General features: G+C 34.3%; 1 protein-coding gene across 1 annotated transcript; it reads right to left on the reverse strand.

Moving 5' to 3' along the window:
* Positions 1-4,624: 4,624 nt before the first annotated feature.
* MNS1 (alpha-mannosidase 1) lies at positions 4,625-14,438 on the reverse strand. Its single transcript, XM_011625587.3, has 12 exons — positions 14,286-14,438; positions 13,633-13,745; positions 13,241-13,306; positions 12,886-13,057; positions 11,417-11,506; positions 9,508-9,632; positions 7,629-7,694; positions 7,363-7,471; positions 7,170-7,268; positions 6,305-6,385; positions 5,751-5,921; positions 4,625-5,258 (listed from the first exon to the last, which is right to left on the reverse strand). Exons 1-12 carry the CDS (start codon positions 14,340-14,342, stop codon positions 4,992-4,994), a joined length of 1,416 nt encoding a protein of 471 aa, XP_011623889.2. The 5' UTR covers positions 14,343-14,438; the 3' UTR covers positions 4,625-4,991.
* Positions 14,439-24,870: the final 10,432 nt, after the last annotated feature.

Here is a 24,870-nt window from a genome sequence, read left to right on the forward strand (position 1 = left end):
GAGCCTCAGCTATATATAAACTTTTCCCATATTTAAATATGAAAAATTATTTCATGTGGGCTGGATCATTTCTACAATATGAGGTATAGAGGTATAAAGCATCCATCTTAAAGATGGATGCAAATAGGTGATCATCTAAAACCAAGTGTGACTAACCGTTCAAATGTTTTCTCAGTATAATTATTATTTCTAATTTAAAAAAAAAAATCATATTTGCTATATCCATGTTAAACATTATATATTCTTTTAAAATTAGAATCAAATCATATTTAAAAAATATATATATTACCAAGCCGGTATTTCTTCAATACGGGGTTGACTGCATAAAAACCGTGCCTTTAATATTATATAATAAATATTATTTAAATCATAACACCATTTGGGTCAAGTCCCCGTGGACCAAGACCCAGCTTTATTTGGATCCAATATTTGGACTTGGACATGATCCACTGAGTCTAATTTTGGACCCGTTGGGTCCGGGTTCTTAGGTCCTAAGTCGGATCCGGATCCAGTGCCACCCTTAAACTGAGCGAGAATGAAAGTGGAGGGAGAATGAAATGGACAAAACATGGGTTAGAGAGAGAGAAGGTGGAGTGGTATTGAAATGGAGAAATATAAGTTAGAGAGAGAAAGTAGAGGGAGAATGAGCATAAGTAATATGAGAACAAGAGAGAGAGTAGAGTGAGAATGAGATGGACAAAACATGGTTTAGATAGAGAAAGGCAAGGGAGAATGAAAAGAAGAAACATGGGTTAGAGAGAGAAATGGAGGCCAAAGGACATGTTCCCCTACTAAGGACACATTGTACACTTGACACGAGGCCGTATAAATAAACATGGAAAATGGCAAGAAGCATCATTTTCACACTATTTACCAAGGAAAACGCCAAGTGCTAACTCCTAAATGACCCAAAAAGAAAGAAGGGAATGTAGAGAGAGAAAGCACATAAAACACATAAACTAAGTAAAAAGAAAAGGCCACCCAAGAGGACACAAAAGACGAAGATAAGCTAGAGAGAGGAAAAAGGACATAAAAATGAAGAAGATGAAAGAGAGCTAAGAGCTCGATGTAGAGAGAGAGAATCTCTCCAGAAATTTAGTTTGGGTTGTTGGGGTCTCTTTTAGAGAGCGCATGCTGAAAAAAAAAATCAGAAAAAAAAACAACAGGAGAAGTCGGCTCTTCTTTTCATGGTCCCAACATGGATTCTATGCTAATGCTGTTGCTCAGTGGTGAAGTGGGATATTTGCTTTTCACACATCATGTTGAAAATGGGGTTGTTCTCTTTTCACTAATTTCGGTTTAATTATTCATGTAAAATTTCTATCTGTTTTTAATGAGAGAGGGAAAGCGAGTCAGGAAGCTTGGACTTGATTGGTTAGCGGTTGACAAATTCAACATTGAGTGTCGTGTAGATCGAACTGGCCTCGGAAACCGGCGAAGGGCTGGGTTCGAGCAATCGGTAAACTGGCCTCACCGGGAAGGTCCCAGCATGTCAAAAAAAAGTATTATAAAAATAAAAATATTTTTTAAAATAAAAAATATATTTAAAATATGATTAAATAAAACACATCCAAATGAAATTGAAAATTAGTGAAAATAATGAATTTAAAAAAATCAATATGTGTTTAAGGTTATTTTTTGAATTTTTTAAAAAAATATAAAAAAAGATAAAATAAGTATTTATAGCCAAAACGCTTTCCAATCTTTATCAAAATGATAAAAAAAAAAATTAAAAAAAAAAAACTCATTACAAAAAAATTCCTCATTTTTTGAGATTTTATTTATTTTTTGAATTTTTTTAAAGAAGAAACAGTTTATATAAGGTTGCAACCTTAAAATGTAGAATTACATATGCACCTCAAAAATCCATTGGAAAATGTTGTTTTAATGTCGAAAAAACCTCTAATTGATCATCTCGACATCAAGTTGGATGAATACGAAAAAAAAAGATTTGGAGCCCCAAAGATTGTGAAACTCACAATACATTATCTAGGCCGTTCATTTTCAAGATTTTCATAGGTTCATAGATCTACTTGATTTTAACCATTTTTGGAGTTGAAAATTTTATAATTAAATATGAAAATAGATTTTGAGATAATCTTAAGAATTTTTTTTTCATCAAAATTACAAGTTATGATAAAATTTGGAAGTGCACCTTAATTGGATGATTTAAGGTTGCAACCTTATAGAAACCACACCCTTTTAAAAATACCTGATCACATCACCAAAACTGGCCAAAATCGGATCGGTCAGTTCCATGTTTCAATTTGACTGCAGACCGAGTTCGCAAAAAGAAGGAAAGAAGCGGTAGTGGGAGCAAGGGCCTTAGATTTGGCACATGGGTCCGTCCCTTCACTCCTTGTTGGGCCTTTTGTGGCACCCTTAAGCCTCCATATTTGAAAGTGATATAGTGATATAAGCAAGGTAATGGTATTATTTATGTTGGCCTCTTTTCATATTACTTTTATCCCATTAATATAAATAGTGTGCCTGACTTTTGTGAATTGGATGATGATAAGATTGCTCCACCAAAACTCTCTCATTATTAAAAACAAGGGTCCCTTTATGTATACGGAAGGGCTCCTTTCTTTGAGGTATTATTATTTGTTATTATTTATTTATTATTATTATTATTATTAATTTCACTTAAATGGTCAAAGAATTGTTTCAAAAGTCGGACCCGCTGTGTGAACAAGCTTTTTGAATGGGCAAATAGGACCGATTTTCCAGTATGACAATTGGTTCATAAATATAAAAAAATTTTAAAAGAAAAAAAAAGATCAAAAATAAAATATGATGGGTGGGAACCATGTAAATCCATCCGAGTCAAGCTGCTTCTGGCTTTGACAAGGAACCGAATTAGCAGGGACCGATACCGAGTCAGTATCAATGATTCCCAATTAGAAAAGGCTAATTTTAAATCACTAGTTCATACCACAATTCAAAATGATTAAATCATTAAATTAGTCAAATCATTCGATTTAACGTTAAAATGGTTGCTTATAAGTTTCTTTTGATACCTCTTCAAAAAAATTATTTAAAAATATCCAAATTACTAGTTTCTTTTTTCTAGAAATTAAGGCAGTTTGGTATTCTGACTTCAATGCGATGGACATGAATGAATACCCTTGCTTGCTCAAAAGGGCACTCGAAATATGGGTACTTAGTGAAGATAGTGAGTTAGGTGTAGCTGACCGCGAACAAGTAAGATGATCATTTTGATTTGGCCCTAATTAATTGGAACATGAAGAGCAACAATATAGCCGACTCTAATTAATTGGAAAATGATTTTGATTATGATGATGAATAAAGAGCAACAATCATAATACTCCACTTTGTTTTAGACTGAACGTGGAATGTGGAACACAGACTTTAAATGAAAAAGAGAATATTTCTAGTTTCTAAACCTAAACGAGAGGGGTAGAACCCTTTTTATAAAAAAAATCCAAATTTTTAAAAATGCCCTTTATTATTTAGACCTTCAAATACTGAATGATGATGGCAATTTGAACATTTTTAAATAATTTTTTAAAAGGTACCTGAGTAAAATAACCCTTGTAATGTTAAATTGGGTGATTTGACTACCACTACAAATTATGTATAGTGGTTTGACCATTTAAACATTATCATCATCATTATTATTACTATTGAAAATTGATCAAACCATATTGAGAATCGATGAAACCACATCTAAGAGTTGAGCTATTTAACATCTCACTTAATTATTTTGATACAATTTCAAGTAGCCTATCATTCGTTGATCAAATTTCAACTAGCTCATCAACACATTATCATGGGTCATAATTTGTTGGAAGTTGTTGGGCATATTTCTGAGAATTTTGGAAAATGGATTTTTTATAACTCAGTTTTTCCATATTTTTGCAAGTGATCTCAATACTCATAAAAGTTCATTTTTTATTTTTCTAGGTCCTAGGGTAACTAGACAAGCTAGCTTTTTTAGATTTTTCTTTGATTCTCTCCATAAATAATTAAAATACGATTTGACCCATCAAACATCGTCTGAGACCTTCTATAATCAAAATTATATTAGATACTGTAATATCTGATACCTTCTACAATGAAAATTATATTTGATTATGTAATATCCAGAAATATCAAGATATTATAATGTTATCAAACAAGGCCTAAAAAGAATCTCTTCAATACATTTCTTATGTACCCAAAGGTGCCACGTTGGATTTGAATCAAATCAAATTTCAGATCAATCTATATTGATTGACGACTCCATTATGTTGTTGCTAGCAAATCCACTATATTTGGATCTTCCAAACCATTCTTGCAAGAGATCCGAACCAATTTTGTTCTAATCCTTCAATAAGTAGAACCAATAAAGATTCCTTTTTCGATTCATCCCTGGTCTCGTTCAATAAATTTTTTTTATCAAATCCGTAAGAATCAATAGGAAAATAAAATCCCTTACGATACATCAAATCGAGCTCGATTATTGATAGAGTGAATAGATCTACCCTTTCTTGAAATCTCTCTTTTGATTCAAAATTGTAGTGTAACGTATATCCTATGGCCATAGAGTAAGTGGAACAAATCACAAAATGGAATTTTCGACTGTCATAAATTAGCTTCATACTAGACCACACTATCATGGTTGAAAGTAAGAATGAAGCATTAGAAATTTCTTAACAAGCTTGAAGTCACGTTACATATATATTTCATACTGTGCTAACTCAAAAATAATTACTTCCCAAGAATTTGATAATAGAATACCATTTGAATCGACAAAAATTCGTTCATAGAGAAGTTTCTTCAAAAGAGAGACGAGCCGCTGAAGTCCAGAAACCCCTCTTCTTCATCTGTTATCTCTATCCTTCTATAAATAATCAAATCTCGAGCTGAGAGGACCACAAGCATGTAATTGCTGATAGGAAAGCCATCAAGGCCTTCCAAACCCTCTGCTCCACATCGGCACCGTTAAAATTCAGAAAGAACCCTATAGGTGAACACAATTACTAAGCCTAATGAACAATCCTTTCTCGACCCTCCTTTCTCCCTAGAGAGTGGTCAGTGCGTCTGGGCCTTTCGTGGCTCACGCTAACTTCTCCATTAACAAAACCAGTAAATGTATCTGTTCTTGGTAATATTTTCAGTGGGTGGGCTTCAGTATTGAACACCCACTCATCAAAGGAGATATGTGAAGGGGGTGAGAATAGAAGATAAAGGTATTTCAGCGTCTCTGCAAGGAAAAAGCTTTGCATCATATCATCCTTAACACCAGAATTCACCTGTAGAGAGCAAAGCAGAGACCCAATAAATGAATTGATGCATTTTCAAAAAAGAAAAGAAAAAAAGAATGGACGACGAAAAGGGCAAGATATCAAAACAGCGCTAAGAAAGCCTTAAGAGCTTTTTTTTTTTTTTAACGAACACATGCATACATTGGTGGTAGTGGTCTAAAACGTGGAATTTCATAAACAATGCCCCGATTGGCATGGTCTGGGACTGGATGGATGAGAACATGGGGATTGAGAAGATGATATTTAATTCCGTCAAAAATTTCCTAAATGACTACTTTCCCCATTCCATTAGATGTGTTTTGGGTTCAATGGTCATTTAAAAACATGACTAGTACAAGGACTGTTCTGAGATCCTAAGTTTACGGAGCATCAGAATGAATCAGGCAAGTATTCCATGACTGTTTTCCAATATTCCATAAGAAAATAAAATATTGATTTTTTGGGTGAATAAATTAAGTTTTGATGAGCTAAAGTGCATACATCTCTTAGTCCAACATAACCCGACTCAATCCGAGAGTTCTTTTCAAATGCTTGAAATATATTCCAACCCCACTCTTGGTAAGTCTTGTTTCCAGTTAGACGCCATAGGTACATGAGTGATTCCACGGTCTCCGGCCTCAAAATATTCCAAGAGGTTCCTACGGTCATGTCCTGCCATTTGGGAATTGGTATCATCACACATAAAAGATATGATCAGATTTTGAACTAAAATTTCATAAAGGGGGAGTATGCTATAATCTTAGGGACAAACAAAAACCCATGATCCATTTGGCCATCACCATCCATTTCATAGTGGATGATCATGTTGAGAGAGAGGGGGCACCATCAGATTCTTTTACAGTGGACCCCACCTCTCCATCACTGTCAATCATTTCAATTGAGAGTGATGGCCCAATGGGCTATGATTTTTTGATTGTCTGGTGAATCATAGTACACTTTCAAAAAATGCTGATTACAACAGTCACAGTTATCTAGAATACTAGATTACAAAGGGAAAAAACAATTAAAAAATGTCAAAATCGAGATAATCAAACCTGGCCTGAGTGGAAATAATAGTTTTCTCCAGCAAGCTTTGTTGGGGTTGACTGATAGAAGTTGTAACAAGTCCAAGCAAGCTACATAAAGATAACAATTTTTAGGCAGAATTTGTATTCAAGAGCACTAGAACTCAGAGAGGGTGAAAGAAAAAGAAAAACTGAAACTTTTGAAAGCTAAACCATTGAAATGCGTGAAGTGCACCAGGTTTAACGCGTATTTATATGATTCAAATGTTAGTTGCTGGTTACAGAAAAAAACAATTCCAAAAATTTTACATAGGCAAGTTACATAGTACTCTTCAACAATCAAAAAAGAAAAGCCGTCTATATATATTTAGCACAAGGCTCTCCACTCAGAGTCAGGAGGTTCGAATTGGAATCTAGAACCAATAGTTCAAACTTCAAACAACTTGGGAAGCAACTTGGTAGGGCACTCAACGACCATAATGATAAGAAATATAACAAGTTAGATAAACTTGGCCATGAGACAACCACCGTATTGGACCATGGTATAGAAGTTTAAGTCAGTAACTAAGCATGGTTAAGTCACTTTCCCTTAATTGTTGCTTAGTAAAGTCACTTTCCCTAAATTGTTGCTTAGTAAAGTCACTTTCCCTTAATTGTAGAATTCACATTTATCCATGAAATTATTACAATTAATTTAAAAACATGCATACATTTCTCGATAGATGTGAACATGAGCACATGGCATATGTTAAGTTCTCTTTAAATTTGCAATGTTATACTTAAATTAATTTCAATAGAGAACTGCCATTATTATATCAATTATCAAGTCCCATAGTTTATCAAGACTTCCACATGGACTGCTACAGAAGCACTAAGCTGAACTGACAAAATCTACCTCTTTCGCCAGTGAAAGAAATTTCTCTGCATCTTCAGGACCATAGCCAGATGATCCCAAAGCAAGCATCCCTGGAGCAAAGCAGGCTAGCTCATCCATCTGAAATCATAACAACAAAGGTGGTTCACCCATGGCTATGCATAAAGTGCAGCAAATGAGGAACTCACCACATTTATCACAAAAAAAAACTCACTTTATCAGAAAGATAATCATCAGTTTTCTCACAAATGTAGGCAAAAGATGACGGAGTGCTTCTCCTGATCAAACCCAGCAACCCTTGCATTGATGTTTCCCACATTTTTCTGTTCACCATGAGTATATTAATGATATACAATCCACCAAAATGTTAAGGAATTGATGCAAGGCATCGTAATGAAGCAATGATTTCTCAAAATACTGTGACAGCATAGCACTTGAGTAAATTACATTAACCCAAAACACAATAGAAAAAGGACACACCTGTAATGTTGCACGGCTTCAGTTTTGTTCCCCTGTATCCAGGATTTAAGCAAATATTCGTAAAAGCTGCAATGCATCAAATAGTTAATCACAATCTTTGTTAAAAAAATATATGCAGATGTGGATGATAAAATAATATGATAAAATATAATAAGCAAGAAATTTATAAAAAACATTTGGCAGGCTTAACCCAATGTACTGTTTGTCTCACTTCTCTGACATTGTCTTGTACAAGTTAACTAGGTTCAACCTTTTTTTTTTTCTTTTTTGAGTTAATCATAGTTAACTTGTCAACTTATGCACGCACAATCAAAATTTAACATGCATATTTTCACTATAAAAGATGCAAAGATACTGGGATGCAATTAGATTTCTTTTTGTCTAGCCAAAGTGGTTAGAAATGGATAGGCAAAGAAGTGATTAAAAACTTTACCCATCAACATTAACACAGCACAGTTAAGGGAGCTGAGACCCTTTGAGCCCCAATTGGGATGCCCTCCAGGTTGAAGGGGAATCAGAAAATACTATTTCATTGGCTAAGGCAAGGGGCTGTTTGCTGAAATAGTAGAATTAGCCTTGAGTCTTAATGCGTCCTTTAAGCACAATGGGAATGAACCCAATAAATTCACAGGTGCAATAGCAAGAGAATGAATCTCGAGATCCTCTCTCGTGATCTCACAAGGCATTCAACCAATTCATTGTTTGATATTTGACCCAAGATATCAAAAAGAGTGCATTTTCAATATATTGGGTCAATGATACCAAAAAATAGAGAGATTGAGGAACATGTTGCACATAGAATTAGAGTTGGGTGGGTGAATTGGAGATGTGCAACTAGAATTTTATGTGAACGCCACATACCAATGAAGCTGAAGGGGAAGTTCTATAGAACAGTTGTGAGACCAACTTTGCTTTATGATGCGGAATGTTGGGTGTTCAAGAAACAACATACCTATAAGATGAGTTTAGCTGAGATGAGGATATTAAGATAGATGGGCGGCAATATAAGAAGGAATAGAATTCAAAATCAATACATTCGGAAGAACTTAGGTGTGGCTCCAATAAGCGATAAGATGAAAGAAAGTGGACTTAGGTGGACTAGCCATGTACAACGCAGACTCAATACAACACCTATTAAGAGGTGTAAATTGGTTCAAGTAGAAAACTCAAAAAGGGCAAGGGGTAGGCTCAAAAAAATATTATGGAAGTAGTGAGAAAAGATATGGAGACTTATGGTCTTATTGAGGTATGGCCCTTGATAGAGACGAATGACTGACCATGATTCATGTAGCTGATCCCAAATAGTTGGGAAAAGGCTTTGATGATGATGATAACTGTTTGGTATTTCTATTCCTTTGTGCATTTTGTCTATACATTTTTTTAAAAAAATTCATTTATATTGCAGTAAAAATGAAGTGTCCAAAATGCGGCACCTATAACTAGTATCCTTTACAAAACCCCAAAATGTCTAAACAAATGCTCTACAGCTCAAGTGAACAAGAAAAGAAAGGTTCAGGGATCCATATTGGATTGGGGACCCACCTTCGCTAAAAGGTCTGCTGCAGAGTAAGCTTCCTTGAAAATGTGTTTCCAAGAAATTCTTAATCCCTCACTTAGATCAGAAATCTCTTAAAAAATGTCATTGAGGTGCCATGGGCAAGAAATGGCTTTGCAAGCCCAGGATATGGTATTTTGTACATTGTACAGCCCCATGGGAGTGTTCATACAACAATTTTGGACAACTTCAACATAATCAATGAAAAAACAACCAATTATAAAAAAAAAATTACAGTACAAAAGTAGAGCATAATCATCAACCTTCATGAGCATACATTGTAGTCGAACAGTATGCAGATTATTCAAAAAAAAAAGCATGTACCTATCACCCATGGCTCCGAATGTAATTTGTGAATGTGATTTTGACCCTGTATGGGGATTTATATATATTGGAAGTAAGCCATCACTAGGGAAGATCTTCTTAAGTTGGAAGATCGCATTTTCTACCTGCGTTAGAAGCATAATGCACAACATTCATCTTGGTAAGAGTATATCAACCAGAAAGTACACCTTCATAACTCAAAAAGAAAGTTACATACTATTTTATATAAAAAAATTTAGATAAACTCACTCAGCAGTTACATATATAAGCAAGTCCGACAGAAAGTACAGCAAGAATCAATCAAGTAAACTCATGGCCTTGTCTCATTCACGTAGAAGCATAGAGGCCAATATGCACAACACTCTATAGTTGACCATTTCAACATCATCCAACCAGAGTAATAAAAAAGCCACTAAAATAATGAAAACATTGTATTGATTTCATAATCGAAGTAAGGTGGTACTTATGGGAGATTTTCTAGACTCTCCGCCACGGCCGGTCCCAAGCCTGAATGAGAAAGGAAGGTTGTGTTAGGTTGGCAGCCAGCGTAAAACCTTTTTGCCACATCTCTATCATGAATTCTGATCCAATGTTATGTGCCATGCTAGGGTGTTCCCTGTAAGTGACAAGCTGTACTGGCACCTGGGTGGGTGCAGTGAGAAATACGCAAAGGTTAGCTAGGGCATTCCTTGAAAGCAAGGAGCCACAATGACACTCGGTTGCGATGATAAGCAGACAACGGTTCCTGTGCCATTTTGGACAACCATGGGTAAAGGAGCAAGTCCAAGAGAATAGGAAGTTGGGATAAGGATGAGATGATGATGATGATGATGGGATATTTTCTAGAACCATCTTGAGAAGATGGGACCTTGCTCAACTTCAAAAAATGTCAAATGACTCAAAAGCTGTGAAAATATCCTTTGTAAGAGGACAACATGGAGTTTAAGGTTTGGTTAACATGCTAGCAATATCCAATAGTTATAATGAATTGATTTTTAAAAATCATGAAGGTGGAAAGAGAGAAAACATGATGGGGAACGAACAAGATCTTGATTACAAAGATAATAAGGAAAATATGAGCTATTAAAATGTAACATAAGGAAATCTTTAAAAATAAGAATAGGGAGGTGGATAGACAAAATTTATTGGAAAGAGAGAAAATGAAGGAGATAAAAGAGAAGATGACTCCCAAAGCTAGACAGAGAAAAATTGAGAGGCAGGTCAGGGTAAAGAGGTTGTGCTAAGAGTCAAGAGAAAAGAGGGGAGGTCTTAGTTGAACCTTTGAGAAACACGTGTAGCCTCACACAATTCCCCTTTAATATTCATAAATACAATACACACTCATCAGGATACCATAACTTCTCCTGGAACAGAATTGATCAAGAGCTGAAAATTGCACAAGCATGTTATTTCAGCCAGACATATCTGCAAATTAAGCATTTCTATATCTGGAAACACAAATCAAAGTTCAACTACCACATCCTGTAATTAAAAGGATCCATTTGAAAAATTCTCTCACTGTAGGTAACAAGATGTGTATGTCAAACCATGAGTCAAATGGCAATGGTGGATTTTTTCAGAGTTCCTCGAAGGTTTATAGACATGAAAGCAGCTGCTTACATGTGCACGTAAATTGCATCAAATAATGAAATCTAAATGTAGCATGCCCAATTGAGATGTCAAATCCAGTAAATTTCTAAAGAGATGTTATTGTCACTACATAGCAATAGCATAAAAACATATTCTTCACCTAACAGGGAGGAACAAACAAGGAACGTAGTTTCGAATATCAGATTAATCACAAAGGGTCTCAATTAATAACAAAAATGATTTCCTATATGTTTTGCATTTACAAAGTGAACAGAGATAGCGCTATTGAGGAGAAGACATGATCTTGATTATTACACACCTTTTTCTGGTACTTCGGGTCACCTGTTCTCTGAGATAATGCAATGAATTCCAATTGTTCAGTGCCAAGATCTGCTAAAATACTATTTCCCTGGGTATCACGAACAACACATTGCTTATCAAATTTATAAGGCTAAAAAAAATGCAGGTTAGTTGGTTTGTATTAGACAAACTTGCATTAGAAAAGTAAAACAATATAGGGGTTCGACTCAAAAAAATTTGTCATGAAAATAAACATCACTACATCTCTAGTGAGATTCCATAAAAGATGTAATCAACATCAGAGTTTCCTTCTTGTTGCACAAAATGAAAGATTTTGTCAAGCACTGATTTACGAACCAATTATTAACAAGGAAACAAAAGAAGCGGGGATATGACAGAAATACCCCTGAAGGATTTAAGGAAGATCAAAAGTCACATATATAGAAGGATTAGATGCATAAGAAGTAAAAAGGAACAATGCATAACGTGACATGTGAAGTGCTCGGTTACTTTGGCCATGTGGCAGGAGAAGAGACGTGCTCGGCTGCTTTGGCCAAGTGACTAGGTCAGAACAATGGTGATTCTAAGTGAAGAGATATTTCTTTTTAAAAACTTTGCAAAGGATTAGCTACTCCCATTAAAGCCAGCATTTTACTGGGCCATGGCATGAATCTCAGCTTCAACATTACAAAAGCAAGCAATAAGCGATTTCCAGAGGCATCTGCATAAGCAAAAGAGTGGTTAAAAAAGGGCTCAAAGTATGCTTGGTTTTCTGGAGCCTTGGCACTTCAGGACATGGTGAAAGCCAGAGAGTTAATATGCTGTATGCACAATAGCTTCTGCCAATGGGACTTTCAAGCTGACTTTAACACTAGCTCTATTAAAAACCCAGGTCTAACTAGGATGTGGGTGATTCAACAAAAGGCAAAAAAAAAGAGCACTTCTAACAGGTCATCAAACTGTTTATTCAATGTTATTGCTAGACCTTGTAAGCGGAGACAGATCCAACAAAGGTTGGAGGAACGCAGAAGAAGAAATCTAAGATGTTGGCTTGAGTGTGGAGGTCAAATTTTAATCACATCCTCAAAGAGGTTAAAGCAAAAAATAGTTCCTTGCCATTGCCAAAGAATGACTGGGTAGTGATACACTGGCTCTCAAGGAGAACACTCCACTTTTTTCATGCTCTCTATATACTCTTGGTAATTGTCTTTTATGCATGTGTCTATCTATGCTTGCATTAAATACAACCTGATGCATACTTTCTTTGTTGAAATAATTCTAAAAAAAAGGGAACAAAGTCAATACGAACAAGTAATCAATGGAGAAGTAATGGATGGGAAACACTACAATTCTGACACAGGTATTGTTGTCCATCTAGATATACAAGTTTAAAAGGACACCTAGCGAACGGCCATAAACGGAATCGCATTAAGTATATTTACAAAAACTTAATAAGACAAACATTAAAAGAAAAATAACTGTAATTACCCCTGTCCATCCTGGATTGTGAGCCTTTCCACGTGCCAAATTGATAGTGGTGTATGGAATTCCAGAAGGTGTATCCCATGCAGGTAGCAATCTATCTGCAATATCTCTTGCCTTATCAAGAAACACTTTATTCCCAGAAAGATCGTATGCACTTAGAAGCCCTCCAACGACTCTGAAATCAAAGTGACATATAAAAGAATGTCAGGTATATGCAACTAAAATGAACACAGGGATGCTTGTGCACCTCAAGCTCAGATATGCTACAATCAAGGTTACTATTTGTTATGTAGATCCTCTCTTGTGCGAAAGAGAAGAAAAATATAAGAATTTAAAAGGTTAAACCTTATAAAGCAACCTTATGGTTGTCTCAAAAACGCTGGCATCATAATCCTTGTTGAAGTCCAAGGAGTTAGCAACCCACCTATAGTCAAACAACAAGAAAACAGGAAATTTGTGAGGAAGTGGATCTATCTGGATAGGCATTAGGTATCCACCTAGTCATTACCTAAAAGATGTCAGATGCAAGCCATAGGTCTCTTAAAAAAATTTACGAAGTCCATAAAGATTACCCAAAACACTCACAAAGTTGAGCAGAAACTTTCTCAACGAAATCGGGCAATGTAAAAATCATACTTTCAGTGACGTGATTAAAAAAATAATATAACTGATATTATTAAAAACGAAATCAGAAAAGAAGCAAACTCCTGCAATGAAAAGAATAAAACAAAATAAGCTCAACATTCTCACTCTGTGGCTTTTTGGAACTGCTGGTGTAAACCCATGATATATAATGTATCAAGAGAGTCCACAATGGTTGCACCGAGACCACCAAATTGATCAACGCCATTCTTGGACTGTGGCTGAAATGGGCAAAACCCAAAACAAACATTAGCCACTGATACCTTGTGTATAACTTGGCAAATAACACAACAAATGGAAAAAAAGTATAGAACTCCACTAGCAGTGAATTCTTGAATAAAAGACACTCAATATCACAAGGTGAAGTCTTAAAAAACATGGAAGAGCAGATCTTAGCAACAGAACAAAACAATTCATGACATTTCACTGTTCAATATAGAGGTATCAACACTAGGTAAAATTTCAGCATGTCAATTTAGGCTTCGTTGTATGTAATAAGAAAGTCAAAACAGAAGTTTCAATGTTTAAAATAAGTAGCAGCATCGCAAGTTGCTTATTTGACATCCCAGTTTATAGATATCTTTAAACATGAACCATAAATAATCATAAAAAAGTAAAAATGCAGTCCCTTTAATATACATGAACAAGTAGAGTATACGCTACAATCATCAAATAGGAAAACTAGGGATTGATGAGAAACGAAAAGAAAGACCTAGCTTATGAGAAGTTATGTGAAGACAAGGTGTTACTGATAAGCAAACCTGAAGTTCATCATGTCCCCAGGCATACTTCTCATATGAGGTCCATGCATGGAGCATGGCTTCTTTCACCTTCTCTCGACGATGAATGTCAATTGGATCTTCTTGAATAGAATTCTTAGAAGGGGATTTTGGCTTGGAAATTAAGTCAACATTCACACCCGTGTTACTCAGATAATTCTTCAGTTCTTGCAACTAAAAATATTTGACAAAAAATCAGTAAACAAAACAACATGAAGCACAATGAATAGAATGCTTTACTTGCTATTAAACCAACAGCACAAATAACTCCATAGAAATATTTCCATAAGCAAAACGAGCCTGTTTTCCAATAAAAGAAACCCCTGTGCTGCCTTGCCTGATTCTGCAGCCTATCCAATTCTTCGTTCAAATTGGAAACCTCAATCTGGAGCAGTGTAATTGTGGACTTAGCTTAGGAAGAATATTAATAAATTAATGCATTTTCAAATGATGCATTCAGTTTCATTCTATGGTAAACAGTGGACCATTTAGGAGTACACATATTTCAGAACATTCACAGAATACCATTCAGAAAACATTTGCATGTACTAATCACCATGCCAAAAAAACAAATAAATCATTATAACAGGACTGGTACAAGCTACATGAGAAACAATGGAAAAATAACCAAAAATAAATCGAGGACAAAGTCAAAGAGTCCCCATATTGGAAAAACATGGATTTTTTATGCATGGACATTAATTTCGAACTTGTAATTTTTGTGCAAAACGATCCCCAGCCACTGCATTCGACTGTCCTTCTTTTTCTCTCAAACAAAATTCGTGTGCATTATATCTTCAAAATTAAAACAATCAAAGTAAAAAGTCATGTCTCTCTAATGACCACCAAAAACTTCCATAAATATTCATCAACAAAAAAATAAATAAACCACAAAGAAAAAAAGTAAAAACTACTTATTCCTCAATGAAAGCTAAAAAATGTGCTAAAAGGGAAAAAACTGATTTATTTTAAGGAATATAAATCATTCGGCAACTGTATCCTTCAGCTAGAAATAACCATTTCGACCAACATAGTCTAAATGTCATGGCAGTCAAAATTAGATAGAGTATCACGTGCAAATCAAACAACAAATTGGACAAATTCAAAATTTAACTTCAATTGCTTCTCTACATCCTCCAGCTTTCAAAATGCTTAATAGCATATATCATTAGACAAGGCAAAACGAGGAAATTTTGAGCTAGCAAGCAATAACTGCAAGAAAATACATTTAATCCCCCAACAAAATCCAGTAATATGCTATGAAATTCATAAATATCTAGAACAAATGTTATTATATGACGCACCATCATCGCCATCAAAGCCTTTTCCCAAACTATTTGGGGTTGGCTATACGAATCTGGTCCACTATTCTGCTCTATCAAGGGCGATACCCTCAGTCCATAAGTCCCGTATCTTTTCTCACTACTTCTAACTATGTGATTTTGGGCCTACCCCGTAGCCCTTTTTACGCCTTGAACTAAATCACGCGTATTGGGTTTGTGCTGGTCAACCCACCAAGTCTACTTTCTCTCATCTTATTACCTATTGGTGCCACACGTGAGTTCTTCTTAATGCATTCATTAAGAATTCTAACCTTCTTATTATATGAAGCAAAAGGACGAAATTTCAAGCTGAAAATACAATATTGATAAGCAAATACGTTCATATATTCCAAGAAATTCATCAATATTCTATGAAATTCCAAATCCTGCAACCTAATTCTGGGCAAATGTGATGAAAAATGAGATCAATAAGCGATCAGATGTATTGATGAGTTTGACATTGATAAAATATGCCAAATAATCAAAACAGGAACACTAATAAACTATTAAAGAGCCAAAAAACTACAAAAACTCATTCTTTGAGAATTTAAAAAATGCAATTTTAGCTCACCTCGTGCTCCCTCGTTAGGGTTTGACGATCCCAAACAATAAAAGACACAGAAACAAAGGAGATGAATAGGAGAGCCAAACGCTTCGGTCTCTTTAAATAATAAGCTAACTGTAAAAACCTCCATCTATTTGAAGATCTGCTACGCGGCGCCATGGATTACAAATTAGGGTTTCACAGCAAATGTTTTTGCAAGTTCTTAGAGCTCGTTTTGGGGCAGCGAACCTCTTAAGTCACGGCAAAACCTTCTCAACTGGATCTAGAAAGAGGAACTGCACTGGAAATTGCGTAAGATAGAGAGAGAGGGGTCATGGGTTGAAGTGGTCAGGAAGAATTTTATGGTTTCACTTTTGAGTGACTTTCAAGAGGTTCCTGGGTCCATAGAGAGAGAGGAAAGAGGTTCAGATTTTTAGAGAGAGAAAGCGCTCGTACTTTAGGAGAGAAGAGAGAGACACCGTCGAGGCACGGAAGATTCAGAGTTTTAGAGAGGGAAAGCGGTGACAGAAACTGGCCGTATCTTTTCACAAGTGCTACTCTGCTCTCTACCTTTCGTGGTCATGCGGGACGAAATTGGACATTTGGTACCGCGGATCAAACAGAGTTGAGCGATTTGTTGGGCGCAAAACTATCATCTTCATTGTCGTCAAAACTTTTTTCCAATTAATTGGGATCAACTACACGAATCTAGATCCACTATTGTACTTAAGAGTCATATCCTTAATAAATTTATAAGTCCACTTATCTTTTTTCACTATTTCCAATCATATCTTTTTTGGGCCTACTTCTTAATTTTTTTTTACCTTTCCACTTGAATTAACTTGCATATTTGAATAGGTGTTATATTGGGTTTACACCACGCATAACTAACTCACTTAAGTCTACTCTCTTTCATTTTATTGTCTATTGGTGCCAGACTTAAATTTTATCAGATGTATTCATTTTGAATTCTATCTTTTCTTGTTTTGCTACTCATCCATCTCATCATCCTCATCTCTGCTACATTCATTCTATGAATGTATTGTTTTTTACTGCCCAATATTCTGCCCTATAAAGCAAAGTTGGTCTCACAGTTATCCTATAAAACTCGCCCTTTAGCTTCATTGGTATGTTTACAAGGAGACATGGAGGTCACAATCATTCTCAATCATTAAATGTCAAATCATTCCCAATAATTAGATGTCAAATTGGATGGTTTTGTTTAAGTCATGAAGTGATAGTAAAAATTGATAAAGTGTGGAAGAGACTAAACTCGAAGTCATAGAAGGGGTGTTGTGAGGCTAGTGGTCGTAGAGCCTGGATTTTTTATTCCTTCACTTTTTAGATAGTGAGAGTACACATTTTCCTTGTTATTAGCATCATCTCTCTGGCTTCTTATTTTATAGGGAGAAGAATGGATAACCGTTGTATTTTTCCAACTGGTCTCTGAGAAAATGAAGGAGTTCCCTGATCTCCAACGGGTCTCTGAGAAAAACGAGGGGTTACGTTTATATGGATGTTGGACTATATGATCGTTGAATATATTGAATTCCTACAAATGTAGGATAAGACACGTAATACCTCATAGCCATATGTGTCAACATCTCCCACTTGACTATGATGGCCGATACATACTCCCACTTTTGATTATGACCTTTAAGAAAATATCTTATCATAAGACTTTTCTCACGCTTTTGCAGATATGCCTCTCATAACAAACGTCTATCATAAGGATTTTCACGCTAAGTCACTCATAAAAATCGACTGACTTAAACATTTTTAAGTCTCATTAAGCTAGTGTGCTTAAATAGTAGTTCAACACTTAGATCTTTTATTAATGGATCAGTGATCATATCTGATGAAGGCAAGTAACTAATAGTTACTTTACATTTCTCAACTACATCCTGAATGTAGTGATATTGAACATCTATATGTATTCCTTTGGAGCTATTTGCTTTACTTTAAATTAATTTAATTGCAGCTTGATTATCACAAAATATTTGGATTGGTCCGTCGATTATTTGCAGCTTCACGTCTTCTATGAAGCGCTTTATCCAAACGGCAAAAGTACAAGTAATACTACATGCGATGTATTATGCTTTCTGCGTGTACCTAGCTACACACTCTTGTTTCTTGCTAGACCAAGAAACAACTACCCCTCCAAAGAAGTAAGTATGTCCTGAGGTGGACTTACTATCATCCTTATCCCCAGCAAAATCTTCATCTGAATATCATATAACTTCAAGCTTATCTGCTCGAAAACACAATTTTAGATGCTTTATTTGCTTAATGTAATTTAGAATTCGTTTTACTGGTTTCCAATGATCTATGCCTGGATTACTTTGATATCTACTAACAAATTCTACGACATAACTCAAATATGGTATTGTAAATCTTACTGCATATAGCAAGCTACCAATAGCTTGTGTATAAGGAACGTTAGGATTCTCTTGTCTTTTTACTGGACAATCCTTTCTAGACAGCTTGACTCCCTTTTCAACAAGAGTAGACAATGGCTTATAATTTTCCATCTTTTGATAACAGAGTCAAGATATCTCTCTTGGCTCAAACACAACATTTTTTATTTTCTATCTCTAGTTATTTTTTTGCTTAGGATATAAGATGTTTCTCCTATATCCTTCATCTCAAACCGAGAAGAAAGCAATGACTTAGTTTTATCAATCATTTCTAAGTCATTTCTAGCTATTTTGATATCATCTACATATAATGAGAGTATTGTGAATTTACTTTCACTCTTCAGGACATATTATTTACTTCATTTCTTATATGTAGGATGGCATCATGTAATGTTAAGTACCATTGTCTTGAAGGTTGTTTTAAACCATATAAAGACTTATTTAATTTGTATACTTTATTTTCTTGGCCTTTAATTATGAAGCCCTCGGGTCGCTTCATGTAGATGGTTTCATTTAGTTCACCATTCAACAATGCAGTCTTTACCTCCATTTGGTATCTAATAGATACAAACATTGCAACTGGGAAATAAGTGTCGACATAGTCGACTCTTTTTTTTTGGGTAAAACCCTTTGCTACAAACTTAGCTTTAAATTTATCAAGTAATCCATCAGATTTTAACTTCATTTTAAGTATCTATTTAGAACCTATAGGTTTTCTATTTGATGGTAATCATATAGATCACAAACTTTTTTTTTTAAATAAAATATAATTCTTCTCTTATGGCATTAAGCCATTCTTGATATTTTTATGACTTCATAGCATCATTGAAGTCAAAAGAGTCATGGATTTCATCTAGGTCAATAAGGTTGTCTATTTTCTCACTCATATAGATATAGAAATCATCAAGGTATGGTGGAGGAGCTCTAAACCTCTTTTGACCACTTAATATTGGGTGTGTAGGTAGTGGTTATAAGTCATCAAAGCTATCCATATCCATTGTAGGTAGTGGTTCGAAATCATCTATAATATTAAATGGAACTTAATATATCTGTTTTCTATGGGTCCTTTATCTTTATAATAAAATCGATATCCCTTTGAACCTTTGAGAAATCTTATAAAATTACAAAAAAGTGTTTTATTTTCTAACTTATTTCTATGTTGATGTAGGATTAGGACATGGGCAGTCGACCCCCACTTCTTTAAGTTAGATAGATCAAGTTTTCTACATGTCTACAGGTCATAAGGGGTAGAACTATTGCCTTAGTTGTAACCATATTAAGAATATACATTAATGTGTTTATTGCTTCTCCCCAGAAGGTCTTGGGTAGATTAGCATGAGCCATCATAGATCTTGTCGTTTATCTATTACGCCTTTCAGCTATACTATTTTGTTGTGGCGTATAAGGCATAATTGTATGTTTTTTAATATCATATTCTTGACAATAGGTATTGAAAGCTTTGGATGTGTATTCACCTCTCCTATCAGTTCTAAGAACTTTGATGTTCCTACCCAATTAGTTTTCTACTTCTTTTTTATATATTTTAAATTTTTCTAAAGTTTCTGATTTATGGTGGATTAGATAAACATATCCAAATCTAGAAAAAATCATCAATAAAGGTAATGAACTATGACATCCCTCTATGGGTTTTAATATTGTGGGGTGCACAACTATCAGAGTGGACCACATTCAATAACTCATTAGCTCTATCCCTTTTATTGAATGATTTTCTAGTCATTTTTTCGGACAAGTAGTATTGACAGGTTGGAAATTCGACATTATTTAGATTTGGAATAAGATATTTTTTTATTAATCTATTTATTTTGTCTTTTCCTATGTGGCCAAGCCTAAGATGCCAAGTATATCCATCAACAAACTATTACACAATCAACATAACCAGAATAAATTGTAATTTTATTATCAGCTTTCTCATTTATATGAAGAAAAAACAAGTTGTGGTCATCAACCAAGTGTCCCCACATATAAATTTGTCTATGCTTTCCGATTGATACTTTTAATGATCAGAAGCAGACTTCAAAGTCCTTTATAATGAGCAATAGGACAGATACAATATTTCATCTCATACAATAGACAAAATATACTTTAGTTAATACAATGTCGTTTGTCCATGCATACAACCTACAAGTTCCTACACTTAATATGTTATAATAGGTGTTGTTTCCCATGTAAATGTGTTTCTCCCTAGCTTTTATTTCTTTGAAATCCTCGAAAAGGCCTTTTAAGCTTGCGATTACCGATTAGCACCTGAGTCTACCCACCATCCTTTGATGTTAACCGGGCACTCAGAAACCATACAAACAATTTTACGTCTCTTACTTTCATTTTCGCTATTATTTAGATTTTGTGAGTTTCTATTATGTGGGCAACGGTTCTTGAAGTAACCTGACTGGCCACATAAGAAGCATTTTGGTGGTCCTATTTTAGATTCTTGGTTGTACGGTTTAGTTCCTCTATTTTTTAACCCATTGTTCATTTTATTAAACTTTTCTTGAAATTTTTTGTTGTTATGCTTGGGTGGGCTAGATCTGGGAGATCCTTGAGCAAGCATGAGCTCACTTCTTTTATATTTGTTCATATGCTATTGCTCTAAGGCTAGTTGCATAGGTTGGTCTCTTAAAGTAAGAGATTTTGCATTAAACCTAAATGCAATTGTTATCATCCTCCATGAAGGTGGAAGGTTATTTAAGATGGTGGAAACTTACATGCGCTCAGGGACTTTATTCCCAACAATGGCTAAGTCATTAGTCATAACAAGTATTTTGTTTACATGTTCCACTATATTATTACCCGCATTCATCTTAAATGAGTTATATTGCTTTAATAGCAATTGGAAGTGTGTTTAAGAGGTTGAGTTATATTTAGTTTTTATTGCATCCAGTATGCTCTTTGATGTTTCATGATGCTCGCAAACCTTAATAAAGTCATCTTGCATAAAAGTTAACATAGAAGTTTTTACTATGAGGTCATCTTCTAAAATTTTTTCTAACTTTTTTTTTTCTTTTTCAATTAGTTTATCACTAACTACTGGTGGATCTTCTCTTAGTACATATATTATTCTATCTTGGATGAGGAGATATTCCATCTTTTCTTCCACATGACAAAATTGTTTCCATTCAGTTTTTCGACTCTAGAAAGTTCAACCATTACAATTCTACTAGCCATTTGCTAAGTTATGTGTGAGTAACCTAATACTTTCTAAGTTATAAATAAACTAAACATGCCACCAAAATTATTTATTTTATGGTAAATACATATACAGATAGAGCTGCAATTATTTCACAAATAATATTAGTAGTTAAGTGATGCCAAATTTTTTTTGATGAAATAGGCAAGCTCTCAATTTATAAATAAGTACTATAATTATCAAAGATAATATAAAATTATTCTTTATTATTATTTATCAAGGGTGCAAAAGCAATATCAAGGTGTGTGAGCCATTATGATAAAAGAGCAAATATCAAGTATCAATTTCTATATCACACCAAAGCAGTAAGTGCATTAATTGCATTCAAATATCAGCAATACAAAAAAAATGAGCAAAAATAAGTCTTCTATAATTTTTGTCTCTCCTTTATTATTATTATTATTTTAATAGAAAAATCAGCAATATATAAAGCAACAAAATATGTATTCAGCCCTTTCCTTCTTTTTTTTTTTTTTTAATAGAAATATCAACAATATATAAGACAACAAAATAGCAATTTGTAGCCACTGATATTTAGTGAAAAAAAAAAAAAAATCAACTGCACATATTATTTTATATATAGAGGCAATATCTAAGCCAATAGAATAGCACAATTTGTAGCCACTGATATTTATTGGGAAAAAAAAATTTAGTCGCATAGATAATTTTATTCACATAGGCAATTATATCTCTATAGCACAAAATTACCATATGAAATCTAAAATATCTATCCTTCCATCATTTTATCAATAGCACTTCGTAATTCCAAGCAATCTCTTAAACAAAGATATACATGCTAATCCTTTAAACAATTTGCGATGATAAAAGAATAAGATATACACGCGTTGAGATGGCCGAGTTGATAAAAAATGCATGATATTCAGTGACAATTAGTGGTATACAGTGAAATTCACTGCAATAATGCCAATAGAAGTATATTGTTTTGAAAACGTGTTTACTTTCCTAAAATAGAAGATGGCAACCTTAAAAAAAAATTGATAATAGATAAATAAATAAATAAAAGGAAAGAACTCACGGCTCAGGCACATGGGACAGCAAAGAAAAGGCACAGAATTGAGATCAAGAAAATTACAACACCACCAAGATCATTATAGCAACCGCGTTATGATACCAATGATAGTAAAAATTGATGAAGCATGGAAGAAACTAAACCCGAGATCAGAGAAGGCCATGAGGCTGATAATCGCAGAGCTTGGATTTTTTATCCCTTCACTTTTTAGAGAGAGTGGGTTACGTTCATATGAACATTGGACTATATAACCGTTGGATATATTGATTTCCTACAAATAGAGGCTAAGACAGGTAATACCTCATAGCTATACGTGTCAACATGAAGTCCGATAACTTTTTTTTTGGAACCTTGTGTCTATTCAATGACAATCTTACTACCACCTATTTTGAAATTTAAGGGATAATAATGATTGTGACTTCCATATACAAAAAGATTAACGGTCTATCTATAGAAAAGCCCCTTTAAGATAATCGACAATTCAACTCGAGACTCGCCCAAGTTGGCTTAGGCTGAAAGGGTAACCAATTTGTAGGTAAAACATCAATCCACGCGTTTGGGAGTTTTTATTGAGGAATTTTCCTGGTGACTTGTGCTTGTGCAGGGCTGTGTTATTTTAACATTGTTGCATATTGATATTTTGATTACAGCAACTTTTTTACGGTGCGTTTAATATATGTTTTGAAAAAATCTAACCGCCATGTTTTTGTTAGGTTTTATTACCCAAAATACACTATCGAATTCCTGTAAACATTATCGAATACCTGTAAGTGACGGAACGCATTTTAAAATTTTTTTTTTTTGAAAAGTTTACACTATCCAATACTTGTAAGTGCCGGATTGCATTTTAAATATTTTTTTGAGAAGTTAGCGGCACATAAAGTACCATGTCTTCTCTATGATAATATCAGTTATGCACTTCAAGTATCGAATCGATCTCTAATACTACAAAGATCAAAATATAGGGTTTGGTGTAGATTTATGGTTTGGATCGAAACACCCCTTTACATGCATTTTGGGTGCCGGATCATGTATTATAGGTGGTCGGTAGGACCACTGAATGCACACCGGCTCAATAACTTTCAGGAATGGGTGTGGTTACTAAAAATATGGGGTCAACTTTTGGATTTTTTTTTTTTTAAATGTTCACCAGAGTTAATTAGTCAAGAGTCAAGACCCATACGACTCACTCTTGAATCCCCTTTTATCTTGTTTAGACTAGTGTGTTAAAATACATATCAGTTATATAGATCGGTGATTCGGATATGGAATATCAATTTGATTAGCAATAATAAAAATTAAAGTAAGACAATTGAAAGTAGTGAGAAGAGATAAGAAGACAATGGCATAACTGCGGGTATGATCCTTGATAAGACTAGGATTCTTGTAGTCAACCCTAATTGGTTGGAAAAAAGTTCTTATAGTAATAATGATAAAAAATAAAATTAGGGGGATCAGACAGGAGGGATTTAGATTTCCCACCCATTGAATCTGATCTAGATCAGAGATATATATATTTTTTAATTAATGTGTTGATTGTCAAATCTACAAGCTTTAAAACCCTAGTTTTAGCCAAACCTGGTGGATTGACTGCATATCAGAATTAAGCATTTAGAAACTCGAAATCCATTATTTGTAAATAATATCTCCTGATTAGATTAAATCGTATGGATGTATATCTCTTGATTATAATAATATGGATGTCTATCTCTTGATTTTAATAAGTTTAGGTATCATTAATACTTATAATAGGTAGTATAGATATCTATCCATGTCTATTACTGAATATGGGCATTGTGTATTATTAAATCAATAATATACAAAGAGCTCTGTACAAAGATGATGAGATTCTATTATGGTATATGTGAATAGATATGAATGTATATGTGTCGTGTAGGGATATGTATCTCCTGATTAGATTAGATCGTATGATATATCTCTTGATTATGATATCTAATTTAGGTATCTTTATACTATAATAAGTATAGATATCTATACGTGACTGTTATTGATCATATATTTATATGGGATTATATATTTTTTAAACAA

The sequence above is a fragment of the Amborella trichopoda genome, chromosome 12 (assembly GCF_054954075.1).
Source record: "Amborella trichopoda isolate Santa Cruz 75 chromosome 12, AtrichopodaSantaCruz75HAP2 v2.0, whole genome shotgun sequence".
Taxonomy (NCBI): Eukaryota; Viridiplantae; Streptophyta; class Magnoliopsida; order Amborellales; family Amborellaceae; genus Amborella; species Amborella trichopoda.

Excerpts from the sequence above, each read along its gene's own strand:
- MNS1 (XM_011625587.3), bottom strand. The coding sequence starts at position 14,342 with ATGCTCCATGCATGGACCTCATATGAGAAGTATGCCTGGGGACATGAT. Across the intron at positions 13,058-13,240 it reads GTTTTTGAGACAACCATAAG|AGTCGTTGGAGGGCTTCTAA; the intron begins GTTGCTTTATAA and ends CTTTGATTTCAG. Across the intron at positions 11,507-12,885 it reads ACAATCCAGGATGGACAGGG|GGAAATAGTATTTTAGCAGA; the intron begins GTAATTACAGTT and ends CGTGATACCCAG.